Source organism: Arvicanthis niloticus, chromosome 12, assembly GCF_011762505.2.
Source record: "Arvicanthis niloticus isolate mArvNil1 chromosome 12, mArvNil1.pat.X, whole genome shotgun sequence".
Taxonomy (NCBI): domain Eukaryota; kingdom Metazoa; phylum Chordata; class Mammalia; order Rodentia; family Muridae; genus Arvicanthis; species Arvicanthis niloticus.
This window is the reverse complement of record NC_047669.1, coordinates 22,845,224-22,868,426: the sequence shown is the minus strand read 5'-3', so window position 1 is coordinate 22,868,426 and position 23,203 is coordinate 22,845,224. Positions and strand designations below refer to the sequence as shown.

Below are 23,203 nucleotides of genomic sequence, written 5' to 3'. Positions count from 1 at the left end.
TATTCAGGACTCCATTTCCAAAGTGCCCTGTGTCATTTAAAATTTTGATTATGTAAGCCTGTCCCACATTTTTGGTCATAGGAGTGTGAACCTTAGGAGTAAGAGGATGAGTATTACCTTTTGTGTGCCTTACAGGATATACATTATAATGATTCATTTTGCACTGAGTCAAAGGTTTAAAATATGCTTCTGTGACAAACCTTTAATTTTTTTCTTTTCTTTTCTTTTTTTTTTTTTTTTTTTTTTTTGACAGTGTTTTACTGAGTAGGTCCGGCTAGTGTTGAACTCACTATGTTGATCAGGCTAGCCTTGAACACACAGAGCTTCACATGCCTCTGCCTCTCAGATGCTGAGATTAAAGGCGAGCACCACCATAACTGGCTAACATTAAAATGTCACAATCTTGTTCTTTGTAGTTGCCCTTACACACACACACAGAGAGAGAGAGAAATAAATAAATAAATAAATAAATAAATAAAAGTATGTTAAAAGAAGACAGAAATTAAATAGAATGCATGATTCTAGACAGGACCCCTGTAATAAACAACAGTGTAACAACTTGAGAAGCTCCAGTGGGACATAGATGTCAGTATGTGATCAGTGATCATTTCTTGCTCTTGATTGTTGGGTTTTGGTTGTACAAGAGAATATCCTTATGGAAAGTATACACTGCTATTTGCACTACTGAGCACTAGAAAGCATTTGTAGGTGATGGGAAAAATCCAATTGATTCGCAAATATTAGGCAAACATGATGGAGGGGGAGAGGGCAGCTTCTTTATCGGTTATGATTGTTTCAAAACATGTCTTGTAAAATACCAAACTAATTTTCAAACATGAAGGCACCAGGTGGTATACTTCTTTGTGGAGTATCAACTCTAAACCATGAATGTTGTTCTCTCTTTGGCAGCATGTATATTAAAAATTGGAATGATACAGAGATTACCACGGCCCTTGCCCAAGGATGACACAAATTCATGAAACATTCCATATTTAAAAATAATCATCTAGGAAGTAGAGGCCAGTACAGTACTGAGCAATGAGGGAGGAAAACAGTTATTTCAAGAATGTGTCTTTATTGGTGGCTGCATCTGTTTACAAGGTGAGTTATCAGGTCGCTTTAGAACTTGCTGCTTAGAAGTAGGACAGCTCCTCATTCTTGGTTTTGTTAGTCTGGTAACCACTAAGTTCCAAATCATCTTCTCCAGAAATCCCTCTGAACATTTATATGAAGGAAAGAACCACTCCTTACATGCATCTGAAAGATAAAAGAAGCCGGATTTCATTTCTGTACTTTTCATTAAAATCTTGGCACAGATTACATTCCAGAGATACATTTTGTTTTCATGATGCCCCAAAAGAAGCAGAGGGCAGCCTGTGGTTTTGGTGATTCTTTTTCTGACTTCTAAGTTGGGACAGAAATTTACCATAAAGTTTGATAAGGGAAAAGAAACTCAGATTTGATTTAGAAAATATGGACTATATGATTCCCGTATCTCTGCTGTGTTACAACCTACTTTGTGAATGCCCACCAGGCTGCCTCCTTGTAAAGAAAAAAAAAGCATAAGAACCATCCAGGTAACTTACCCAATTTTTTTTTTTATTTTGTTTTGCTTTGTTTGTTTGTTTGGCAAGAACCTGGGACCCAGACAATCTTCATTAAGAATTGCCACTTTGTTCTTTATCAGAACAATAAAAATATGCTGTATCTTTTTAATTCAAATAACTGTTTTCCCCAATATATTTTACTACAGCCCTGGTTCCTCCAACAACTCAGATTTTTGTTTCAGTCAACATAAATATCAAATATGACTCATCTGTGTATATTTGTTTTAAAACACTTTTTATGCATGTTATTTTAGTTAGTCCTTTTACATTTTTCTTCCAGGTGAAGTGGAGGGCTTTTGCTTGTCACCCTATTTTAAGGCCCTATCTCCTCAAAGCATTTGAGGACGCTCAATATATCTGGTCCTACAGGAAAGTGAAGTCATGGGTAGGAGGGCCCACTCTCCCAGAGACCTTGGAAAAAAAAAGGACACTCAAGCCTGTCTAGCCCTCTTCAGTCAGATCTGCATTCTGTCTGGAGCAACAGGTGACTCCTGTGCACATTTAAGGGTGAGAACACCAACTTGATGTGAGGACTCTAATGAAGACTTAAAGACTTAATGTTCCTCAGAAATAAAATGCTCCAAGATATTGATTGAAATAAACTATACGTGAGAACTATTTAGTCTTAAATATTTAGTGACTGAATTTCAGGCCTGTGATTCTCTCTACAATGTTTAGTGCCCTAAGCATGAAGGCTCCCATCTGATCTACTCACATAAAATCTGATGGTGTCTGCCGTGGTGGTACATGTCTGTAATCCCAGCACTTGAGTTGTTGAGGCATCAGGAGTGCCTTGAGTTTGAGGCTAGCCTCAGTTACCTGCATTCTAGACCATCTACTGAGACAACGTCTCAAAGAAACAAATAAACAAAGAACAAACTAAACAGATCTTGTCCTCCAGGATGATTCTGTTTCATGGACAAAGACAACATGATATAAGAAAAAAAGTGACAGATTCCAAACCTACATCCGTAACTCTCTTTTGTAAAACAGGCAACACAATACATCTTTTTATACAGATAATAGTTAAACAAGTATTAACTTGCTAAAAACATTGAGGTCTAGTTTGACGGTGATAGTTTAGTGAGCATAGCATCCTGAATTCAGCTCAGACATCCTTAACAACCTTAGGTGTCTTCACACATCAGCTTTAACTAATGCGACTGGAAAATTCCATCAGCAATCAGAGCTCCTGACATCAGACATGAAATGTAGAGATGATCCATTGTGAATTCACCTTCAGCTACTGGGGAAACTGAGGCTGCAGTAAAGAGTGTGGCTTGGCCAATTTTACTCTTGGGGTGTTGATGTTTCTCTGAAAGGATTAATGTTCCACTTTTAGCTGTATAAATGTCTGAACAAAACCCATATATTTCTGATTTCTGTCATTTCCCACAGTCTTAGCGTGGGGCTAAATTATGAATCATATTTGGAAGTTTGGTTTGACATCAAGATTTTTGCAGAAACACATTGAATCACTTTGTCAGCCATCTCCTAGATTTCTGGTGTGGCATGTCTAGCCCCTGACAAGTTCTGGGCAAAATTCTGGTGAGTTGCTTCTTTGCTGCCAGGATGCTTAGAAGAAATGATCCAGCAAGCACTAAGAGTTAGAGTGTTAAAGGTATCTGTAAAATCTCCTCTAATGTATTATCTCCATTGTATCAGAGGAACTGGGGAAATGAGTGTGGCCTCAGGCAAGTCTTATTGCATTACTTAGAAGAAATGCTGAGTGGAGTTGGGGGTAAATGTGGTGGTGGACATGTGCAAGCATGTTTCATAATGTCATCCTGTTGTGTCATATGAGGAATGGCATGTATAACCAGGCTTTCTAAATATGTTGAACCTTGAAGAGTTCTTAAAAGAGAATACTTAATAATGTGAAGCCAGTTTACTTAGAATCTACCGGACTTTATAAAGAAAATAAAACTGACTATGATGGATTTTTACTTGCAGTGTCAGGAATATTTATCACCAAACATGACAATATTTATCACCAAACATGACAATATTTATCACCAAACATGACAAAATGGCAAACACCTTCATTTCTTATACTGCTATTCATTCTCTTGTTTTATGTTTTTGTTTTGTTTGTTTGTTTTTCAGACACAGTTTCGATGAGAAATACCACCAAGCTATCCTGGAATTCTCACTCTTTTCAGGATGGCTGCATATTCACAGAGATTCCCCTGCCTCTGCCTCCTAAGTGTTGGGATTAAAGACATGCACCACCATGTCTGTTGTTTACATTTTGTAGAAGAAATTTCATGTAGCCCAGGCTGTCCTGGAATTCACTATGAACACTGAGCTTCTGAGTCTCCTTTCTCTATCTGCAGAGCACTGAGATAACATGCATGGCCTTGAATGTCTAATCCTTCTGTCTCTGCTTCTCAAGTGATGGGTTTACAGTCAGTAGGTAACTTATCAGGTAATATCCCAACCATGTAAAAGGATTCTTTTTAGATAAATTGCTGGATATCAAGAGGGTAGTCTAGGGATAACAGGAAATATGGCACAGCCAAGGAACAGAGGCTTCTGCTCACCAACTGGAGTAATGCCACCAGAAAGAAAGAGCTGGAGACATATCAGTTCTCAGTAACAGGTCCATAGATATCTGTTATTTTATTGTATTTTTTGTATTTAAACACTTCTAAAAATTAACATAAAAGTGAAATACATATATCTAAAAACAACAAAATTCTCCTTACTAGTGTACTAAAACTGTTTTAAAGAAAAAGAAAGAAAGAAACCCACTAAATTAACTTTCTTCACAAGTACAGAACACAGAGTGTCTGGTAATCTTTGTATAACATGAGAATATTTTCTTTAAAGAATTGTTGATTTATTGATTTGCTGATTTATTGATTTGTTGATTTATTTTATGTATATGTATATACTGTAGCTGTCTTCAGACACAGTAGAAGAGGTCATCAGGTCAGATTACAGATGGTTGTAAGATACCATTTGGTTGCTGGGAATTGAACTCAGTACCTCTGGAAGAGCAGCTAGTGCTCTTAACCACCGAGTCATCTCTCCAGCCCCAACATGAGAATCTTAGGTTTCTTCTTTTAATACTGCTTATCAACTGACACAGCTTCACTGGGTCAGTTTTATAGACTCCTGTGAGGATTGACTTACAGAAAAGGTATCTGGCCTTCTAAAATGAAGCAAAGGGAACGTGGCTTGAGGGTCCACTGTCTATCGACATGTTCTGATGCTTTGGAGAAGAAGGAAACATAGCTATGCACCACGAATGATGCAGACACACTGCACACTTCCTTTTCTGCCCTGTGCTTTCCCCTATACAACCTCTTTGTACCCAGTGAGTTGGCCAAGATGGAACTTTGTGGCCCCCTCTGCTGTCATGTACCCAAGAAGTGCTCCATGGGTAAACTCTGGACTCCTCCCTACTAGCTGTCATCTTATAAACATTGCTTTTCAAGCACTGAGAGACTGAAACTTCAGTAACAATTGGAACTTGGGCTCATGATTCCATGGTAAGTCAGTCATGATGGAGAAGGCATGGCAGTGGGTGAGAAGCAACTGGTCTCATGTGTCTGGTGTCAGGAGGCAGAGTGACAAGTGCTGGCTCTCAGCTCACTTTCTCATTTTTGTTTAGTCTAGGACCATAGTATAATGTTACCTATATATAAAATGGTTCTCCCCACCTTCAATAACCCAATATTGAATGTGGTGCTTTCTAAGTGTATCACTGCAAGTTGGCAGGATTAACAATCATGATGGTCCATTCTGGCAGATGCAGAAGGAAGATTGAAAGGAGACAGGACAGAGTAGGGAACTGTATAAGGAGAAACAAGTAGAGAGATACACTGGTGGAAAAATTGGTTTAACTTAAAGGTTAGCTGAGAGACTGCTCCAGCAAAAGGCCAGCAACCTTAAACTAAGTAGATGTCTCCATTTCTTTATTAAACTTCATAAGGATCCCCCAAAACCCTGCAGTATCAGGCGCAACAATGTAGAGCCTGAGATCCAGGCTGAGAATATGAATTGTAGACACAAGGCCCAGAGGAAAGAACCCAGGCACAGGAACATGAGGGGAGGCATCAGCTGGAGTCAGAGAAGCTGAAATCCCCGACCTCGGAGTCACTAATGTATGCTCAGAGTGGACAGTACACAGAGGACAGTTTAGAGAAGCTTATGTGCTGTAGTAAGTATTATATTTTGAAGCATTAAAAGAAAAACAAGAAGAACTGTTTTGTAAATGAGCACAGATGCTGCAAAAAGGAAAGAAACTGAGTATTGACAGTCATAATAAGAAATTTTGAGCTTGAATGTAATAAGGTAAATGCTCCAAAGAAAAGAGAGAATTGGTAAGATTAAAAACTAAAAATATTTTTCTTGTAAAAAATGAAAAACACTATAGCAGATGGCATTGATACCCTGTATAAGTTTCATTTTAATTATCATCATAGAACTAATAATATTGATCACAGTTTTCTCTGTCCTCTCTAAGAAACTTAACAGTAAAGAAAGACAAAGATACTTTCCTTGTCCTCTACCTTCAAATTAGTGTTAGTCTCATTCATTTGGGAGCTACCTGGGCTAGAGAAAAACTAGACACCTTTAAAAAATTATCATTACACAGGCTATTAGAAAATCTACATTAATTTTTCCACCTCCCATAAAACAACTACCTTTAGATTGGTAGCCCAAAGGTTATGATGAATTTGGGTGGCAGTCCATAGTGATGCTAGAACGAAGGAGATTTAAATAGGTGATTGTAGCCTATGGTGTGCACTCACCATTTGTGAAATAGGGCCATGCAGAGTTGTATGATTCCAAAAGATCTGAAGATTTCATAGAAACTATTTTGAAGCTGTCCCTCGACTACAGTGGCTGACATGGTAGATAGAGAAGGATTTGGCTATGGAGTTTCCTATGGGAAATGTTAATTTTCCCAAGGATCAGTTGCTTGTAGAAGGTGATTATGCTGAGTTACAAATGCAGATTCTGTTTGATGACCTCACCTTAAAGCAATATCTTACGTAGCTTTAAATGCTTGGGACATGGTTGAACAACAGTGAAGGCAATCTGAATCTTACCAAGATATCCCAGGGTTCAGATGAAGCTTCCAGTGACATTTTGGTTACCAAAGTTTAACCTCAACTTTACATAGCAATATCAGAACCAGATGCAAGAAAAGGATTAATTGAATCTTTAGCTTTTAAGGACAATATTGCTGAATACAAAAAGGCTATTAGACCTTTAAAGAGCAGATCTACACTGATTTATGAATGCATTAATATTGCTGTTGATGTTGGTTCTAATGTGTTCAATGCTTCTATGATAGGAGCTGCAATCGCTAAAGTATGAGAGCTCAGAATGTCTGATGCTGTGGCTATGGAAGACCAGGTTATTTCGGAAGACCAGGTTATTTCTTAATGAAGTGTAGACAAACAATTCTTAGGAAAATATTTTTGCTGATTGTAATAAGGGAGAAAGCTTTCTGAGATATGTAAAAGATGTAGAAAGTACAGACATAGGGCTTAGGTCATGCAGAACTATACAAGGCAATCCCTTGCAATCAAGAATTACTGCCTAAAGGTTTTTGCTTAGGTCCCACCAAAAAGCAACATGAGCCATTTGTTCCATGTCAGCCAAGGAGCACATGTTCTAGAGAGCAACTAGAAAAATTAGTGCCTGATATAACAGACAGCCCTGTTCCACATTTAATTACTCTAATTAAAGAATAGTGGAATGTTTTATTTAATTTTTTATTTATGTTTTATTAATGTTTTATTTAATGTTTTATTTAATTACTTTAATTAAAGAATAGTGGAATGTTTTATTAGAGTTAGGCAAGTTTATAGGAACTCAGATAATAATAGGACAGTGTTACAGCAAGAAGAGGAAATATGAAGCATTCATTTGATGGCAACTGAGGTTAGGTAATGAAGTAACAGATAATATCTGTGAAAGCTTAGCTGTCAATGTAGTCAGAAGTTTAAGAAAGAGAAAACAATAATCTACCATTTTATTTTATTATTTTAAATATATTATTTAAATATATTATTTTAAAAAATGACAGAGTCCACTAGTCCACTAACAGTTCCCATGGTCTCCATAGTCTCTTGGGCGAAGTCAGTTTGGCTTCCAAGCACAGAAAATGCAGGGTTTTTTTCTCTGTGGAGTGGATCTGCATGACATGAGAAATGACTTACCTTGGTTTAGCCAAATCATTTGACTCAGAGCATCTAGTTTAGTCCACTGCATTAGTGACAATATCATTGCATACAATCCAGGCTGTATCTTCTAGGTGTCCAAGTCTTCTGAAACCATCTTGGGTCAACTGTTACAAGCATTGGGAATTCTGTGGGCCACAAACTTAAATATACTATTAGCAGACTTCTGACAAGATTGAGAGCCAATCTGACAAAAATTGGTTGTAACTGAATAGAATTAAATAGCAGTAGTAAAAATCTATTAAGACAGGATAGGAAAGAGTCTTAAGTAACTTTGACAGGTTACGTAGGTAGAGAAAAGCACATTTTTGTATTAGCAAAGAAACATTTGGCTAGGACCAGAATAAGAAAGCTGGCAACAGTGGCATATGATCGAATGGCTGGTGGGTTGGAGTTGTGAGCCACAGGTCATGACCCGGGGTTGTGCTATGGGCCCGCAGCTGAGGGCATAGGTGCTGCGGGTCAGGTCCACGGCAGCGGCAGCAGGGCAGGACTTCCTACTAGCAGCCGGAAGTCATTGCCCAGTGCCTCTGGTGGCTAGACTCTGCAGTGGGCAAGGAAAAGCAAGTGTGTTCAGCAATGTTCATGTTAGCTGTTCTCGTGGTGGAAGGCACTGCTAGCACTCACTTTACAGGTCCTGGGCAGAGAAGGAGAAAGAAAGAGCCTCCCTCAAGTGCACTGGTAGCCAAGCCCTTTGCGAGAGTGGTTGCACACATGGGGAAGCAAGTCTCAGAGAGGGTCCCTGGCAGGGTTCAAGGAGTAGACCCAGAGCAGAGCTAAGAACCACAGAGGGGAAGGGGGGAAAGCAGGGTCTCAGACCCGCGGCTTCAGGCAAACCTGGCTGAACTAAGTAGTTGCAGCTGGCCACAAATGATGGAGGAGCAGGGGAAGAGGCCTACATTAGCAGGTGTCATGTGAAAAGACTGACCCCTGGGGGAGACACGCTAGGGACTAATGGTTGGAGCTGGCGCTTCTGAGAGAGAGAGAGAACAGTCTGCCCAGGCCTGGCCTGGGGTACTCAGCTGCAAGAAAGAAACTGTCTCAAGAGGAGAGGGGAAGTGTCTCACCCAAGGGGAGGAGTCTTAGAACGAGGGTCAGGGAAGGACAAGGCTAGCTCTGAGCTCAAGATATCTTTCCTGGGACCATGTGGACAGTTACTCTGATCAGTGGGGGGATGACTAAAAGAACTGGGGGTGGGGAACAGGCAGAACACATAGAGGTATTAGAGCAAAGTTAGATGAATGCTTGGATATAGGGAACCTTTTACCATTTACCAGACTGCTGGCAGTATGTATGAAGACTCTTTAAAATGATTGGGTCTAGCTTGCCATTAGGTGGCCATTTTAAGCCATTATCTAGAGGATACCGAATCCAGACCTTATCACAGAGGTATATTAGTTTGGGAGGCCTCAAATCAGGCATTAATTTTAGAGATTTGAGGTTTTTCAGGAGACAACCCAGTGGGGTGTCTGGGGGTGCAGCCAAAGGCAATGTAGCGTCCATTGGGTGATGGGGGTGGGGCTGTTACTAAGCTATTTTTATCAGTGTCCCGAAAGAAAAGTCAGTAACGACTCAAGCAAGCAACCTAGATATCAGGTCATCATGAGACTATCTAGGGGCCTCAGCAAACTCCCAGAGATCACCAGAAAGCAGTTCAACCTTGTACGAGGATTTTTGGGCTGCTGCAAGAGCTTGAGGGGCTGTGAACTGCTTCGGAGGAGAGGGTCACCCAACGGCCAAAGTCCTAAGTTGTAGATCAGCCAGGAGGCCAGTCATATGAACTGGGGCATTGAAACGCCAACCCCTCAGCCCAGGAAAGGCTGACCAGGCGCTATCTGGGCAACTAGTGTCCCTCCCGCCAATTGGTAAAAGAAAATTGAATGGGTCCCATGAAAAACTTATATAAAAAAGGGCCCTGTAGATTCCTTCTCCCTAACCTGAGTAGCTGAAGCCGCCACCTTCAGGGTTTGCCAACCAGAGGCCCAGTTAATCAGTTAACAAAGAATGCAGAGTTACAGGACAAAGGGCTGCTGAGTCACCCCAGGAATGAAGATAAGAGAGATAAACATCCACCTGCAAGAACTGCACCCCCACCCCCATGGACTGGTTCAGTCTGATGTTCAAAAATTGGAAAACAACCAGTCATGTGCACCTGCGTGAAAGCTTCTCTTTTTCCCCACCCTGAGCTTATATTAACCCTAAATCCTGGAGCCACGTGGTCGATGCCCCTGTCTTTTACATTGAGACACGTGTAGGCCCAGAACATTCCACCATTAAACTACCTCATGTTCTTGCAGCAAGTTGGTCTCTCGTGTGTCCTTTGGGTGCGCCCCATCCTGAGACTCGAGTGGGGTCCCCTTCGGGGGGTTCACGAGCCTTTCATTTTGGTGCATTGGCCGGGAACTAGTCCAGGATTTGTACAACCACCCAGGACCCCTGAAGACCCTTTGGAGGTGGGTTTAAGTCTGTGTGTCTGTGTGAGTGGGGTGTGTTTGGGCGTGGCGCCGTTTCTGGTTTCTGGCTTCTGGTTCTGGATTCTGGCAGCTGCCATTGTGGGACCGTGAGGTCCAATGGCCTCAGGCTGCAAAATCTGGGGGCCCCCCAGTGGAAGGGGGTCAGGATAGCCTGACTGCCCATTTTTGAATGAAGGAGACAGAGTGCTCCTCCTACAGGGGAAGGTACGAGGACCTGCCCCATCAGAACTTGCATTTGGCTGGCTATATAAGACTAAACATGGGTGAGTGTGTTTGGCAGTGATAGGGTCTTGTGTTCTTATCCTGTTTTTGTGCTTTCTGTTTGTCGAGATGGGACAGGCTGTGACGACCCCTTTGTCTTTGTCTATGGACTATTGGTCGGACGTTTGGGACAGAGGACTTAATTTGTCAGTAGTTGTTTAAAAAAGGGCCCTTTGCACCTCTGAGTGGCCAACTTTCAATGTGGGATGGCCATCTTGAGGGACTTTTGATTTACCCACCATTAGAGCCGTTAGGGCAGTTGTTTTTCAGGAAGGACCAGAGTCGCATCCAGATCAACAACCTTACATCACCGTGTGGGAAGACTTGGCTTGTTACCCACCTCTGTGGGTCGAGCCCTTCATCCCACCTTGCCAATCAAGCTCCAGGGTCTTGGCTGTGCCAGAGGGCTCCATAGAAGGAAGACAAAACCACAACAGAATGAAAACGGCGAGCCCAGCACCCCACCAGTGTCCATTTCAAAGATATACCCTGATATAGAAGAACCCCCTGAATGGCCCACTCTCCTGCCCCTACTTTACCTATCAGCTCCCCAACCTGCACCCCAGCCCTCAGCCCCAGCACTGGCTCCAGCCTCCGGGGCTGCAGGAGGGCCCTCAGCGGGTACTAGGAGCCGATGTGGAGCCACTCCTGAAGGACCTGACTCCACCGTGGTGCTGCCCCTTAGGGCCATTGGGCTGCCCCCAACTGGCGAGAATGAGCTGCAGCTCTTGCAGTATTGGCCTTTTTCTTCCTCTGATCTCTATAATTAGAAAGTTAACCATCCTCCTTTTCCAGAAAATCCTGCAGGACTCACAGGCCTGATAGAGTCTCTGATGTTCTCCCACCAACCCACATGGGATGACTGTCAGCAGCTCCTGCAGACACTGTTCACTACCAAAGAGAGGGAGAGGATTCTCCTTGAGGCTCAGAAAAATATCCGAGATAATGATGGACACCCCGCCACTCAGGCTGCAATAGACGAGGGGTTTCCCTTGACCCATCCTCCATGGGATTACCACATGGCAGCAGGTAGGGAACGGCTGTCCATTTACTGCCGGGCTCTCATGGCTGGTCTTAGGAGCGCAGCAAGAAAGACCACCAATTTGGCAAAGGTAAGAGAGGTTATGCGAGGAGCGACTGAACCCCCCTCTGTGTTCCTAGAGAGGCTCATGGAGGCTTACCATAGGTACACTCCTTTTGACCCTATGTCAGAGGGACAGCAAGCTTCCATAATCATGGCCTTCATTGGACAGTCCACCCCAGACATTAGAAGGAGGTTACAGCGTATTGAGGGATTGCAAGATTATACAATCAGAGATGAGGTGAAGGAGGCTGAGAAAGTGTATCATAAGAGAGAGACAGAGGAAGAGAAACAAGAGAGAGAAAAGAAAGAAAGGGCTGAGGATGAAGATAGAAGGGAAAAGAGACAGGAAAAGAACCTAACTAGGATACTGGCCACAGTGGTAGGAGAAGGAAGGCGTCAGGGAACTGGAAGGGCTAGACAGACAGGGAACCTGGGTGACGGCAGAAGGCAGGGGCCAAGGAGACCCAAAAGAGACCAGCTGTTACTAGAGAGAGACCAGTGTGCATACTGCAAAGAGAAGGGCCATTGGGCCCAAGAGTGTCCTAAGAAGAAAGAGACCAAAGTGCTGTCCTTAGAAGATAATGAAGATTAGGGAAGTTGGGGTTTGGTTCCCCTCTCTGAGCCTAGGGTAACCCTAAAAGTAGAGTGGACCTCTATAGATTTTTTGGTGGACACAGGAGCAGAATATTCTGTGCTTAAAAAACCTCTGGGAAAGATACAAGATAAAAAGACGCTGGTGATTGGGGCTACAGGACAAAAACCGTATCCGTGGACGACTTCTCGTACAGTGGATCCTGGAAGAAACCACGTATCCCACTCATTTTTAGTAACACCAGAGTGCCCTACACCCTTACTGGGCAGAGACTTGTTAACCAAACTAAAGGCCCAGATAAAATTTGCCCCCTCTGGACTGGAACTGTCATGGGGAATTGGGACACCCCAAATGTTAATATTGTCCCTGCAGTTAGAAGAAGAATACCAGCTATACCAAGAGAGAGAGAAGCCCCCCCGAGGAGCTTCAGGACTGGTTACTTCGATTTCCTCAGACGTGGGCTGAGACAGGGAGCAAGGGAATGGCTAAACAGCCCCCCCCCCCGTGGTGATTGAGCTCAAGTCTGGAGCCACCCCCATTGGGGTCTGACAGTACCCCATGAGCAAGGAAGCTAGAGAGGGCATACGCCCCCACATTAAGAGACTGTTAGAACAGGGGATTTTAGTCCTTTGCAGGTCCCCTTGGAACACCCCCTTATTGCCAGTAAGAAAACCGGGGACAAACAACTATCGTCCAGTACAGGATCTCAGAGAAGTCAACAAGAGGGTACAAGATGTCCACCCTACAGTGCCCAACTCCTATAACTTGCTTAGCACACTGCCACCCCCTCGAACCTGGTATACCATCTTAGATTTAAAAGATGCCTTCTTCTGTCTGAGGTTACATCCAAACAGCCAGCCCCTGTTTGCTTTCAAGTGGCAGGACCCTGAGAGTGGGAGAACCGGACAACTCAAGTGGATGAGGTTACCCCAAAAATTCAAAAACTCCCCCACCCTATTCAATGAAGCTCTACACTGGGACCTTGTCCCCTTCCGTGCTAATAACCCCCAGGTGACTCTTATTATATATATTGATGACATTTTGCTGGTCACAGAGACCCGAGAAGATTGCGAACTGGGGACTCAGAAGATCCTGGCTGAGTTAGGTGAGTTGGGATATCGGTTCTCTGCTAAGAAGGCACAGCTATGTCCAACTGAGGTGACATATTTGGGATATACCCTAAAAAATGGACAGCACTGGCTCACAGAAGCCAGAAAACAGACAGTCACACAAATCCCAATCCCAACCACCCCTTGCCAGGTAAGAGAATTCCTGGGGACTTCGGAATTTTGTAGGCTTTGAATTCCAGGATTTGCCACTTTGGCAGTCCCATTATATCCCTTGACAAAAGAAAAAGGGGAGTTCATCTGGACAAGAGAGCACCAGGTGGCTTTCGAAACTCTTAAAAAGGCACTGCTACAGGCCCCTACCCTAGCACTGCCAGATTTAAGCAAGCCTTTTACCCTATATATTGATGAGAAAAAGGGGGTCACCAGAGGGGTCCTCACCCAAACTCTAGGACCTTGGAAGCATCCGGTGGCTTATCTGTTAAAAAAAACTAGATCCTGTGGCTAGCGGATGGCCCTCTTGCCTGCGAGCAGTAGCTGCAACAACCACACTGATAAAAGATGCTGATCAGCTAACTCTGAGCCAGAAAGTGACAGTAGTGGCCCACCATGCCCTCAAAAGCATCATCAGACAACCACCAGACCGATGGCTAACCAATGCTAGAATGACCCATTATCAGAGCTTGTTACTAACAGAGCGAGTGACTTTCACTCCACCTACCGTCCTCAACCCTGCTACCCTGCTACCCTGCTACCTGAAGCCGATGAGACCCCAGTACATCAGTGCGAAGAGATACTGGCTGAAGAAACAGGGACCCGGTCAGATTTGACTGACCAGCCATGGCCCGGGGTGGAGACTTGGTTCACCGAAGGAAGTAGCTTCTTGAAAGAAGGTAAGCTAAGAGCTGGAGATGGAAAGACTGTCATTTGGGCTAGCAGCCTGCCAGAAGGAACTTTGGCACAAAAAGCAGAACTTATTGCTCTGATCCAAGCCCTAAAACTGGCAGAAGGGAAGTCTGTAAACATTTATACTGATAGCCGATACGCTTTTGCAACAGCCCATGTTCATGGGGCAATTTACAGACAGCGTGGGTTGTTGACGTCTACAGGCAGAGACATTAAAAATAAAAAGGAGATTCTTGATTTACTAGAGGCTGTCCACTTGCCAAGAAAGGTGGCAATCATCCACTGCCCAGGACATCAGAAGGGGACTGGCCCTATCGAAAAGGGAAATCAGATGGCAGATCAGATGGCTAAAGAGGTGGCACAAGGACCAATGACTCTAATAGCTAAGATGGGGCCCCAGCAGGATGAGAGGGCCCTCGAAAAGAGAGTCCTCACAGAAGAAGAGGGGCTAGAATACCTAATCAGTATGCACCGCCTCACCCATCTAGGGGCCAGAAAAATGATAGAGTTAACCAACAAATCCCCTTACCACATTCCTAGGCTCCAAAAGACAGCCGAAGATTTGGTAAGAAACTGCAGGGTGTGTGCCCTCACTAATGCTGGATCCAGCAGGAATAGTGGGGGAAAGCACCTATGGGGAGATCTACCTGGAACTTATTGGGAGGTCGATTTCACAGAAGTCAAACCAGCCCTATATGGCAATAAATATCTTCTAGTTTTCATAGACACTTTTTCAGGGTGGGTTGAGGCAGTTCCCACCAAGAAAGAAACAGCAAATATAGTGGCCAAGAAGATACTGGAAGACATCCTCCCTCAATTTGGAGTACCTAAGGTAATTGGGTCAGACAACAGGCCTGCCTTTGTCACCCAGGTAAGTCAGGGACTGGCCAGACAACTGGGGATAAATTGGAAATTACATTGTGCTTACTGACCCCAGAGCTCAGGACAGGTAGAGAGAATGAATAGAACTATTAAAGAGACCCTTATTAAATTAGCCATTGAGACGGGCGGGGGTGATTGGACAGCCCTTCTCTCCCTAGCCCTGTTCCGGGTACGGAACACACCTGGACCTTTGGGACTAACACCCTTTGAGATACTGTTCGGTGCACCACCACCTCTGTTTGAAACCCCAGAGAGCGTGGCACGTCCTCATAACAATAATTTTATACCTTCCACACACCTTTTAGCCCATTTAAAGGCCCTTGAGACGATCAGGAGAGATATTTGGGAACAGCTAAAAGATACTTTACACCGCCAGAGACCCTGCAGTTCCCCATCAGTTTGAGATTGGAGACACTGTCCTGGTACGGAGACACTGGATGGGAAATCTCGAGCCGCAGTGGAAAGGACCCTACCTGGTACTGTTGACAACCCCAACCGCCATTAAGGTAGAAGGGATCCCCACCTGGGTTCATGCTTCACATGTCAAAAGGGCCCTTCCCGAAATTAGTCCAGATGAGTGGATTTTGGAAAAGACTAATAATCCTCTTAAGTTGCATTTATGTTGTAAATGCAATCCTGAGTCAGGACAGCAACCCCCATGCCCCGATGCGACAAACCTGGGAGGTGATTAATGAAGAAGAAAACGTTGTGTGGTCAATTACTGCTATACATCCTCCGTGGACTTGGTGGCCAGATCTTCTGCCTAATATCTGTAAGTTAGCAGCTGGATCACTTACCTAGGATCTTCCAGACCACACAGACCTATCTAAACTACCCACTGAAAGACAGTATGTTCCTGGTGGGATAGGGAGCATGCTTGGGTACTCAGGGCAGTTCTACCAGGCTAATCTCCGGTCCTCAGAATTTTATGTTTGCCCTAGTCAGGGCCACAATCAGAAGCTTCAACACAAGTGTGGGGGGACCTCTGATTTTTATTGCACTACATAGGGATGTGAAACCACAGGTGAGGCTTACTGGAACCCTACTTCCACATGGGACCTGATTACAGTAAAGAGGAACAGCAGCTATGATAAGTCTAACCAAGGAGAGAGAGATAGCTCTAAATATCCTGAGAATGGGTGTGGATATGGAAATAGTCACAATGGAGCCTGTAAAAACAGCTACTGCAACCCCATAGTTATAAGATTCACTAATGCAGGGAAACGAGACCATCAGAGTTGGCTTAAGGGAAACAACTGGGGATTGCGTATAGATGCTGCTGGAAAAGACCCTGGGTTAATTTTTAAAATTAAGTTGACCCTAGAAAACCCCTCTCCAATGCCTATAGGACCTAACAAAGTCCTTCCTGATCAGGGCCCCCCTTCCAGGTCCCTTACTCTAACACCGGTCCAACCTGTGCCAGTGACTGCTGGTCCCTATGATTTTACCCCCTCACAAGGCCCCTGGATCTTGACCACACCACCCGATCCTTCGACGGGACAGAGACTATTTAATTTGGTAATTGGAGCCTTCCACACTTTAAATAATACAAGTCCAGACTCTACTAAATCTTGCTGGCTGTGTTTAGCAACAACACCCCCATACTATGAGGGAATCGCTATGAACTGTGCCTTTAATAACACCACTTCCCACCACTCCTGCACTTGGGGAACTGAGAGAAAACTAACTCTAACTGAGATATCGGAGTCAGGTTCATGACTGCCTAGGTACCCCACCTGCTTCCCACAGACATCTGTGTAATCAGACAGTCTCTCCTCCTAAAACACCTATCACCTATTATTTGGTACCAGGACCCAGGACCCAACCGATGGTGGGCATGCGATACAGGACTCACCCCTTGTGTGTCTACAAGTGTATTCGAACCAACTATGGACTTTTGTGTGCTTGTGCAGCTGGTACCCAGAATTCACTATCATACCGTGGGTAATTTTGAAGATAAATTCAATATTAGGCCAAAAATATACAAGAGAGAGCCACTTTCCCTCACTTTAGCCATCTTACTGGGTGCAGGCATTATTGCTGGCATAGGAACAGGAGCTGCCACACTGGCCACTGGCCAGCAAGGCCTTCATGCTTTCACTACTGCTATTGATGAAGACCTAAAAATACTAGAAAAATCTGTTTCCAACTTAGAAGAATCTTTGACATCTCTATCAGAAGTAGTGCTCCAAAACAGGTGAGGGCTGGATTTGCTGTTTTTAAAGGACGGTGGACTATGTGCTGCCCTTAAAGAAGAGTGTTGCTTTTATGCTGATAATACTGGAGTAGTCAGAGACTCGATGCAGAGGCTTAGGGAAAGGCTAGATAAGAGTCAAAAAGATCGAGATGCCCAACAGGGCTGGTTCGAGTCCTGGTTCTCACGATCTCCCTGGATGACTACCTTGTTTTCTGCCCTGGTTGGATCGGTGATGATAATTTGTTTAATTTTGATTTTCGGTCCATGTGTGGTAAATAGACATATGACCATCGTCAAAAATAGAGTTGATGCTGTTCAATTAATGGTGTTGAGACTACAATACCAACCACTCGAGGATCCTGATAAGGTGAGAAATGATTCTATAGCCTAGGCTAGATATTTTAAGGTTAAAATTATTCAGGAGAGGGAGATGGAAAATAAAAGAAAATTTAATGGGTCCCATGAAAAACTTATATTAAAAAGGGCCCTATAGATTCCTTCTCCCTCACCCGAGTAGCTGAAGCCGCCACCTTCAGGGTTTCCCAGTTAATCAGTTAACAAAGAATGCAGAGTTACAGGACAAAGGGCTGCTGAGTCACCCCAAGAATGAAGATAAGAGAGATAAACATTCGCCTGCAGGAACTGCACCCTGCCCCATGGACTGGTTCGGTCTAATGTTCAAAATTGGAAAACAACCAATCGTATGCACCCGAGAGAAAGTTTCTCCTTTTCCCCACCCTGAGCTTATATTAACCCTAAATCCAGGAGCCACATGGTCGATGCCCCTGTCTCCTACATTGAGACACATGTCGGCCCGGAATGTTCCGCCATTAAACTACCTCGTGTTCTTGCAGCAAGTTGGTCTCTCATGTGTCCTTTGGGTGCTTGCCATCCTGAGACTCAAGTGGGGTCTCCTTCGGGGAGTTCATAAGCCTTTCATTTGAAGCTCCTTACCAATCAATATGCCAGTGTGTGTTTGCAGGTTTACACAGCCTGGTATCATGAGCCTGCAGTGGCGAGTGGAATTGGTCTGTGGCAGCAGTGGAAATCCACTCGGTTGGTGACGGCAGGTAGTGGCAGATGGAGTCCACCATGGTGTAGCAGCGGTGGCAGCAGGGTCAGTGGCAGTAGTGGCAGGCTGTGTGGCTGCATCACGGGTCTGCGGTACCCAAAGTTTTCGGCCTCGGCCCAACGCACCAGTGTTAAATGTCCAGTGTTAGACATCCACACATAGTTCAGAACAGACCACTCCAGACCAAACGTTTGGGGGAGTGGGGTTATTCAGGAGATAGGGCAAAGGTGGAGGAAGAAGATGGAAGAAGAGAGAAAGAAGAGTGAGGAAGAAGTAGAGGCCAGCCATGACCACGTGGAGAGAGGGGGAAGGAAAGGGGAGTAGGAGGGGACAGAGAGGAGCTAGAGGCAAGAGATCAAGAGAGAGAGGAAGAGCAAGCATCCCCTTTTATAGTTTGCCAGTACTACCTGGCTGTTGCCAGGTAACTGTGGAGGTGGAGTTTAGGCAGAATGCTAACAGTTTGGACGTGCTAGCTGGTTGAAGACATCCTCTCCAGAGTCACTCTGGGTATAAGCTGTACTAGAACATAAAAATCCTCAGTAATATTTGCAATCAGGCCACAATATATGGAGTAAGCCCTGTAATACAAGTCCCCTGAGGCATTCTCTGGGGGCAGCCTGTGTTCTGTAACAGTAGGGGTTATAGTGTGGTTGTAGAAGTGTGAATAAGCTGGGAGTATCTTATTTTCAATGTAGAGTCTCTCTCCTGTAAGTAACAGTTCTGTGTTATGTCTGGGTAGAGGAGTTAAGAACTGGGAATCTAGTAGGCCTTCATGCCAGCCATTGTGAACTTGATGAAAAGGTGATTACATTGCCCCCTGGGTGGGGGGGGGGGACCAGATAGTAAGGGAGCCAGTGTTTGCTGCAGCAAAACATAGGCAGCAAGCAAACAGGATGAGGACACTGGAGTCACAGTTTCAGCAGATGCACATGTCTGAGATGAACTTTGATTGTTCTTGGGGCAGTTCCTCTAAAATCTCCTCTGCTGAGACCTCAACTACTGGATCACCTCTCTCCTGGCACGCTTAAAGTGGGAATGGTGTATTCATGTCCTGATCCCTTCCACCTTAGTAGCCATAGTCATTGTCAGGACCACAGTGTAAGGTACTATCAAACTAGGTCTTGCAGATATGTCTCTTAATATAAACTTTGTCACTTGGTTTGAAGCAATGGGGATTAGGGAGAAGAACAAACTCATAAATCTGGCCAGAGTTTTTCTGGACACTATAGAGGGTTTTTAAAAATTTTAAAGACATCTGTTTGTCATATTCAGCTACGATATCAGGCTGGAGGTTAGGCAGCATGGGAAGAGGCTTCTCATATAGGAACTCAAAGGGGGTGAGACCTAAAGTATAGGGGGTGGTTTTAGTCCTAAATAAGGCATAAGGTATGAGAGACACCCAGTCACCACCAATTTTAAGAGTTAGTTTTGTCAAGGCCTCCTATAAGTTCTGATTTATCCTCTCTATTTGTCCAGAACTTTGGGGTCTGTATGTGCAATGTAATTTTCAATTGGTTCCCAGAAATTGTGTTAGAGATTGAGTTATCTGAGAGGTGAATGTAGGTCCATTGTCAGACAAAATAAGAGGAGACAAACTATACCTGCACATGATGCCTTCTAGAAGCTTCTTTGTCACTATGTTGATAGTCTCCCTTTTGTATGGTAGGCTTCTACACTGCTTTAAAATGTTTCTATAAAAACTAGCAAATACTTATGTCCATGTATTCCTGGTTTTATTTCTGTATAATCTATTTGTAGCCCCTGACCATTGGATCCTGATTCTGGTTCCTTGATTGGGGCCTGAGGAGTTCACAGCCTGGCAAGTGGCACAGTCTGAGGTTACCTGATCAACCAAGTGTCCTAAGTCAAATATTTTGTACCTTGTCTCTCACAGCAATTCTTTCACTTTTTAGTGACCAGGTGTGAAGATTGGTGAATTTGATGATGCATGCAATGCCTGAAGACATCAGAAGAGACTTAAATCCCCATCAAAATGGACTCAGAGATGGTTGTGAGCTGCTATGTGGGTGCTGATAACCAAAGCCCAGTCCTTTGCAAGAACAACCAGAGCTCATACCCACTAATTTGTTTCTCTATCTGGATTTATTTATTGTACTTTTCTTTTTATTGTACTTTTCATTAAAATCTTGACACAGATTACATTCCAGAGTTACATATCATTTTCATGATCCCTGGAGAGGAGCAGAGGGAGGCCTGTGGTTCTGGTGATTCATTTTCTGACTTTTAAGTTGGGAGAAAATTTGGCATATACTTTGATAAGGTAAAAGAAACTCATATTGGCTTTAGAAAATAAGGACTGTATAGTCCCCATATTTCTGCTGTCTTGTAACCTACTTAGTGAATGTCCACCAGGCTGCCTCCTTTGCAAAGTAAAAATAAAACAGCTTAGGTTCCATCAGGGTAACACTCCCAATGATTTTGGGGCATGAACTTGGCACCATGACCATCCAGATAAGAACTGCCATTTTTTCATTCATTGGAACAATACATGTTTTGGGTTCTCAAGTAGATATTGTGTTCTGATATTTCTTCCTACCTTAATCTTCAAATGCTACTAACCAAAGTTTACCATTACATATGTTACTGTGATGTGCATCATAGAAAAAGTATGTGTACATGATGCACAGACATGTGTGTGTGTGTGTGTGCCGGTGATCACACTGACTTCATACCATAGCTGAACATAGCTTTCTGTATTGTCAAGAGAAAACATGGTAACTACACTATCATCCATAGGATGTGGGGTCTTCCACTTGCAAGATTCTAAATTAAGGACCAGTGGTAGAAAGGAAGCTACAGTTGGGGCAACAGTAAACATTCCAATGAGTTCTTGAGGGAGTCTAACCTTAATAAAGTAATTTAGTCCTAATAGAACTTTATACTGGACAGCTTCAAATTTTTCATATTTCTCATTGGTTTTCCCTTCAAGCAGTAGTTTGACATTATGAGGAGAAAGTAAGACATGATGTCAGGGCTGTGTTGACTCAGCCCTTACCTGAGTCACAAATCTGGGAACCTCATCCTGCTGAATGAATGAAACATGGACATGCAGGACAGTCAAGCTCTCTTCAGTCAGATCAGTATTTTACCGAGGGCAACATGTAACTCACATGTACATTTAAGGTTGACAATACCACCTTGAGGTGAGGATTCTTATGAAAGTATAAAGATTTAATATTCCTTAAAATAAAATGCTCAAAAATGTTTATTGAAACAAACCTATGAGTGAGAACAATTTAACCTTAAAATTTGGTCACTGAATTTTAGGCCTGTGACTCCCCTCTAGAATATTCAGTGCCCTAGGCATGAAGGCTCCCATTTTTCTACTCACATGGAAACTGATGGTGCCTAGCATGGCGACGCATACCTGTAATCCCAGCACTTGAGAAGTTGAGAAAGGAGGAGGGCCTTAGTTCGAGGCTAGCCTAAGTTACTTACATGCTAGACAATCTACCTATAATCAAGTCCAAAAGAAACACACAAACAAAGCAACAAACAACAAACCAAACTGATCTTTTCCTCTAGAATGATTCTATTTCAAGGATGAAGACAAGGTAATATAAGAAAATAAAGTGACAGATTGCAAACCTACATCCATAGTTTCCATTCATTTCTCTATCGGAAAACATGTAACAGAATACATCTTTTATGTAGATGATAGTTAAGCAACATGTATTAACTTGCTTGAAACTTTGAGTTCTATTTTGATTGTGATGGTTTGGTGGGCATAGCACCCTGGAATCAGCTCAGAGGTCCTTAACTAGTTTAGGAATCTCCATTTATCAGCTTCCCTCAGTGAGACCGGAAAATTCCATCAGTAGTTAGAGCTCCTGGGATCAGACATGTGAGGTGTAGAGAGGATGTAGCATGAATTCACCTTCAGCTACTGGGGAAACTGGGGCTGTAGTAAAGAGTATGGCTTGGCCGATTTTACTCTTGGGGTGTTGACATTTCTCTGAAAGGCTTTATGTTCTATTTTTAGTTGTAAAAATGTCTGAATTAAGCCCATGGTTTCTGTGAATTCCAACAGGTAACTAGGTGTCAAATCATGAATCAAATTATGAAAATTTGATTTGAGTTCAAGCTTTCTCCAAAGTGCATTGACTCAGCTGAATTTCTGGTGTGACAAGTCTGACCTCTGACAAGTCTCCCTTTAAACATTCTGGTGAGTTGCTACTTTGCTGGGCAGGATGCTGAAAGGAAATGTTCAGGTAAACACAGAGACTCAGAATTTTAAATATACCCATGAACTCCTCCTCTATAATGTATACTCTCCACAGTATCTGAGGGACTGAAGAAATGAGTGTGGCCTCAGGCAAATCATATTGCATCCCTTAGAGGAAATTCTGAAAGGAGTTGGGGGGAAATGGGTTGGGGGAAGTAAGCAAGTATGTGTGTCCAGGACTCAGGTGGGATGAGCATGGTTCCTCCCTGTACTCTCTGTGCCAATAATGTCATCCTGTTGTGTCATATGAGGAAGGACATGCATAACCTTAGTTCCTAAATATGGTAAACCTTGAAGAGTTCTTTGAAGAGAATACTCAATAATGTCAAGGCTGGAGGTTTAGAATCCACCTGATTTTATAAAGTTAATAAAACTGTCTATGATGGATTTTTACTTGAAGTTTCAAAAATGTTTATCCTCAAACATGAAGAATTAAGTGACAAGCACCTTCATTTCTTCTACTGCTGTAGTTTCCTCACCCCACACTCTCTTATTTATTTATTTATTTATTTATTTGTTTGTTTATTCATTTATTCATTTGTTCATTTATTTTTGGGGACAGGGTTTCTATGTGTACCAACCACTGGCTGTCTTGGAACTGATTGTATAGAC

At 43.3% G+C, this 23,203-nt stretch overlaps 1 protein-coding gene, 1 long non-coding RNA gene and 1 other non-coding gene across 6 annotated transcripts; 2 read left to right on the top strand and 1 right to left on the bottom strand.

Moving 5' to 3' along the window:
* Window positions 1–893: 893 nt before the first annotated feature.
* LOC117718370 (U6 spliceosomal RNA) lies at window positions 894–996 on the top strand. The gene has a single exon (XR_004608055.1). It is a non-coding gene; the product is annotated as a U6 spliceosomal RNA (small nuclear RNA).
* A 59-nt stretch (window positions 997–1,055) lies between these two features.
* Window positions 1,056–21,310, bottom strand: LOC143434000 (stefin-2-like; the record flags this gene model as incomplete). Its single annotated transcript, XM_076911170.1, has 3 exons — window positions 1,056–1,215; window positions 17,099–17,196; window positions 21,212–21,310. Coding segments are annotated over 3 exons (279 nt in total), but the record flags the coding sequence as incomplete, so codon positions are not given.
* Window positions 14,010–20,507, top strand: LOC143444048 (uncharacterized). 4 transcript variants are annotated; one of them, XR_013113571.1, is made up of 5 exons: window positions 14,010–14,181; window positions 14,683–14,759; window positions 14,932–15,026; window positions 15,382–15,848; window positions 20,259–20,507. It is a non-coding gene; the product is annotated as an uncharacterized LOC143444048 (long non-coding RNA). The 4 variants fall into 4 exon arrangements; XR_013113573.1 differs by lacking the exon at window positions 14,683–14,759; XR_013113570.1 differs by having other exon boundaries at window positions 14,932–15,848.
* Window positions 21,311–23,203: the final 1,893 nt, after the last annotated feature.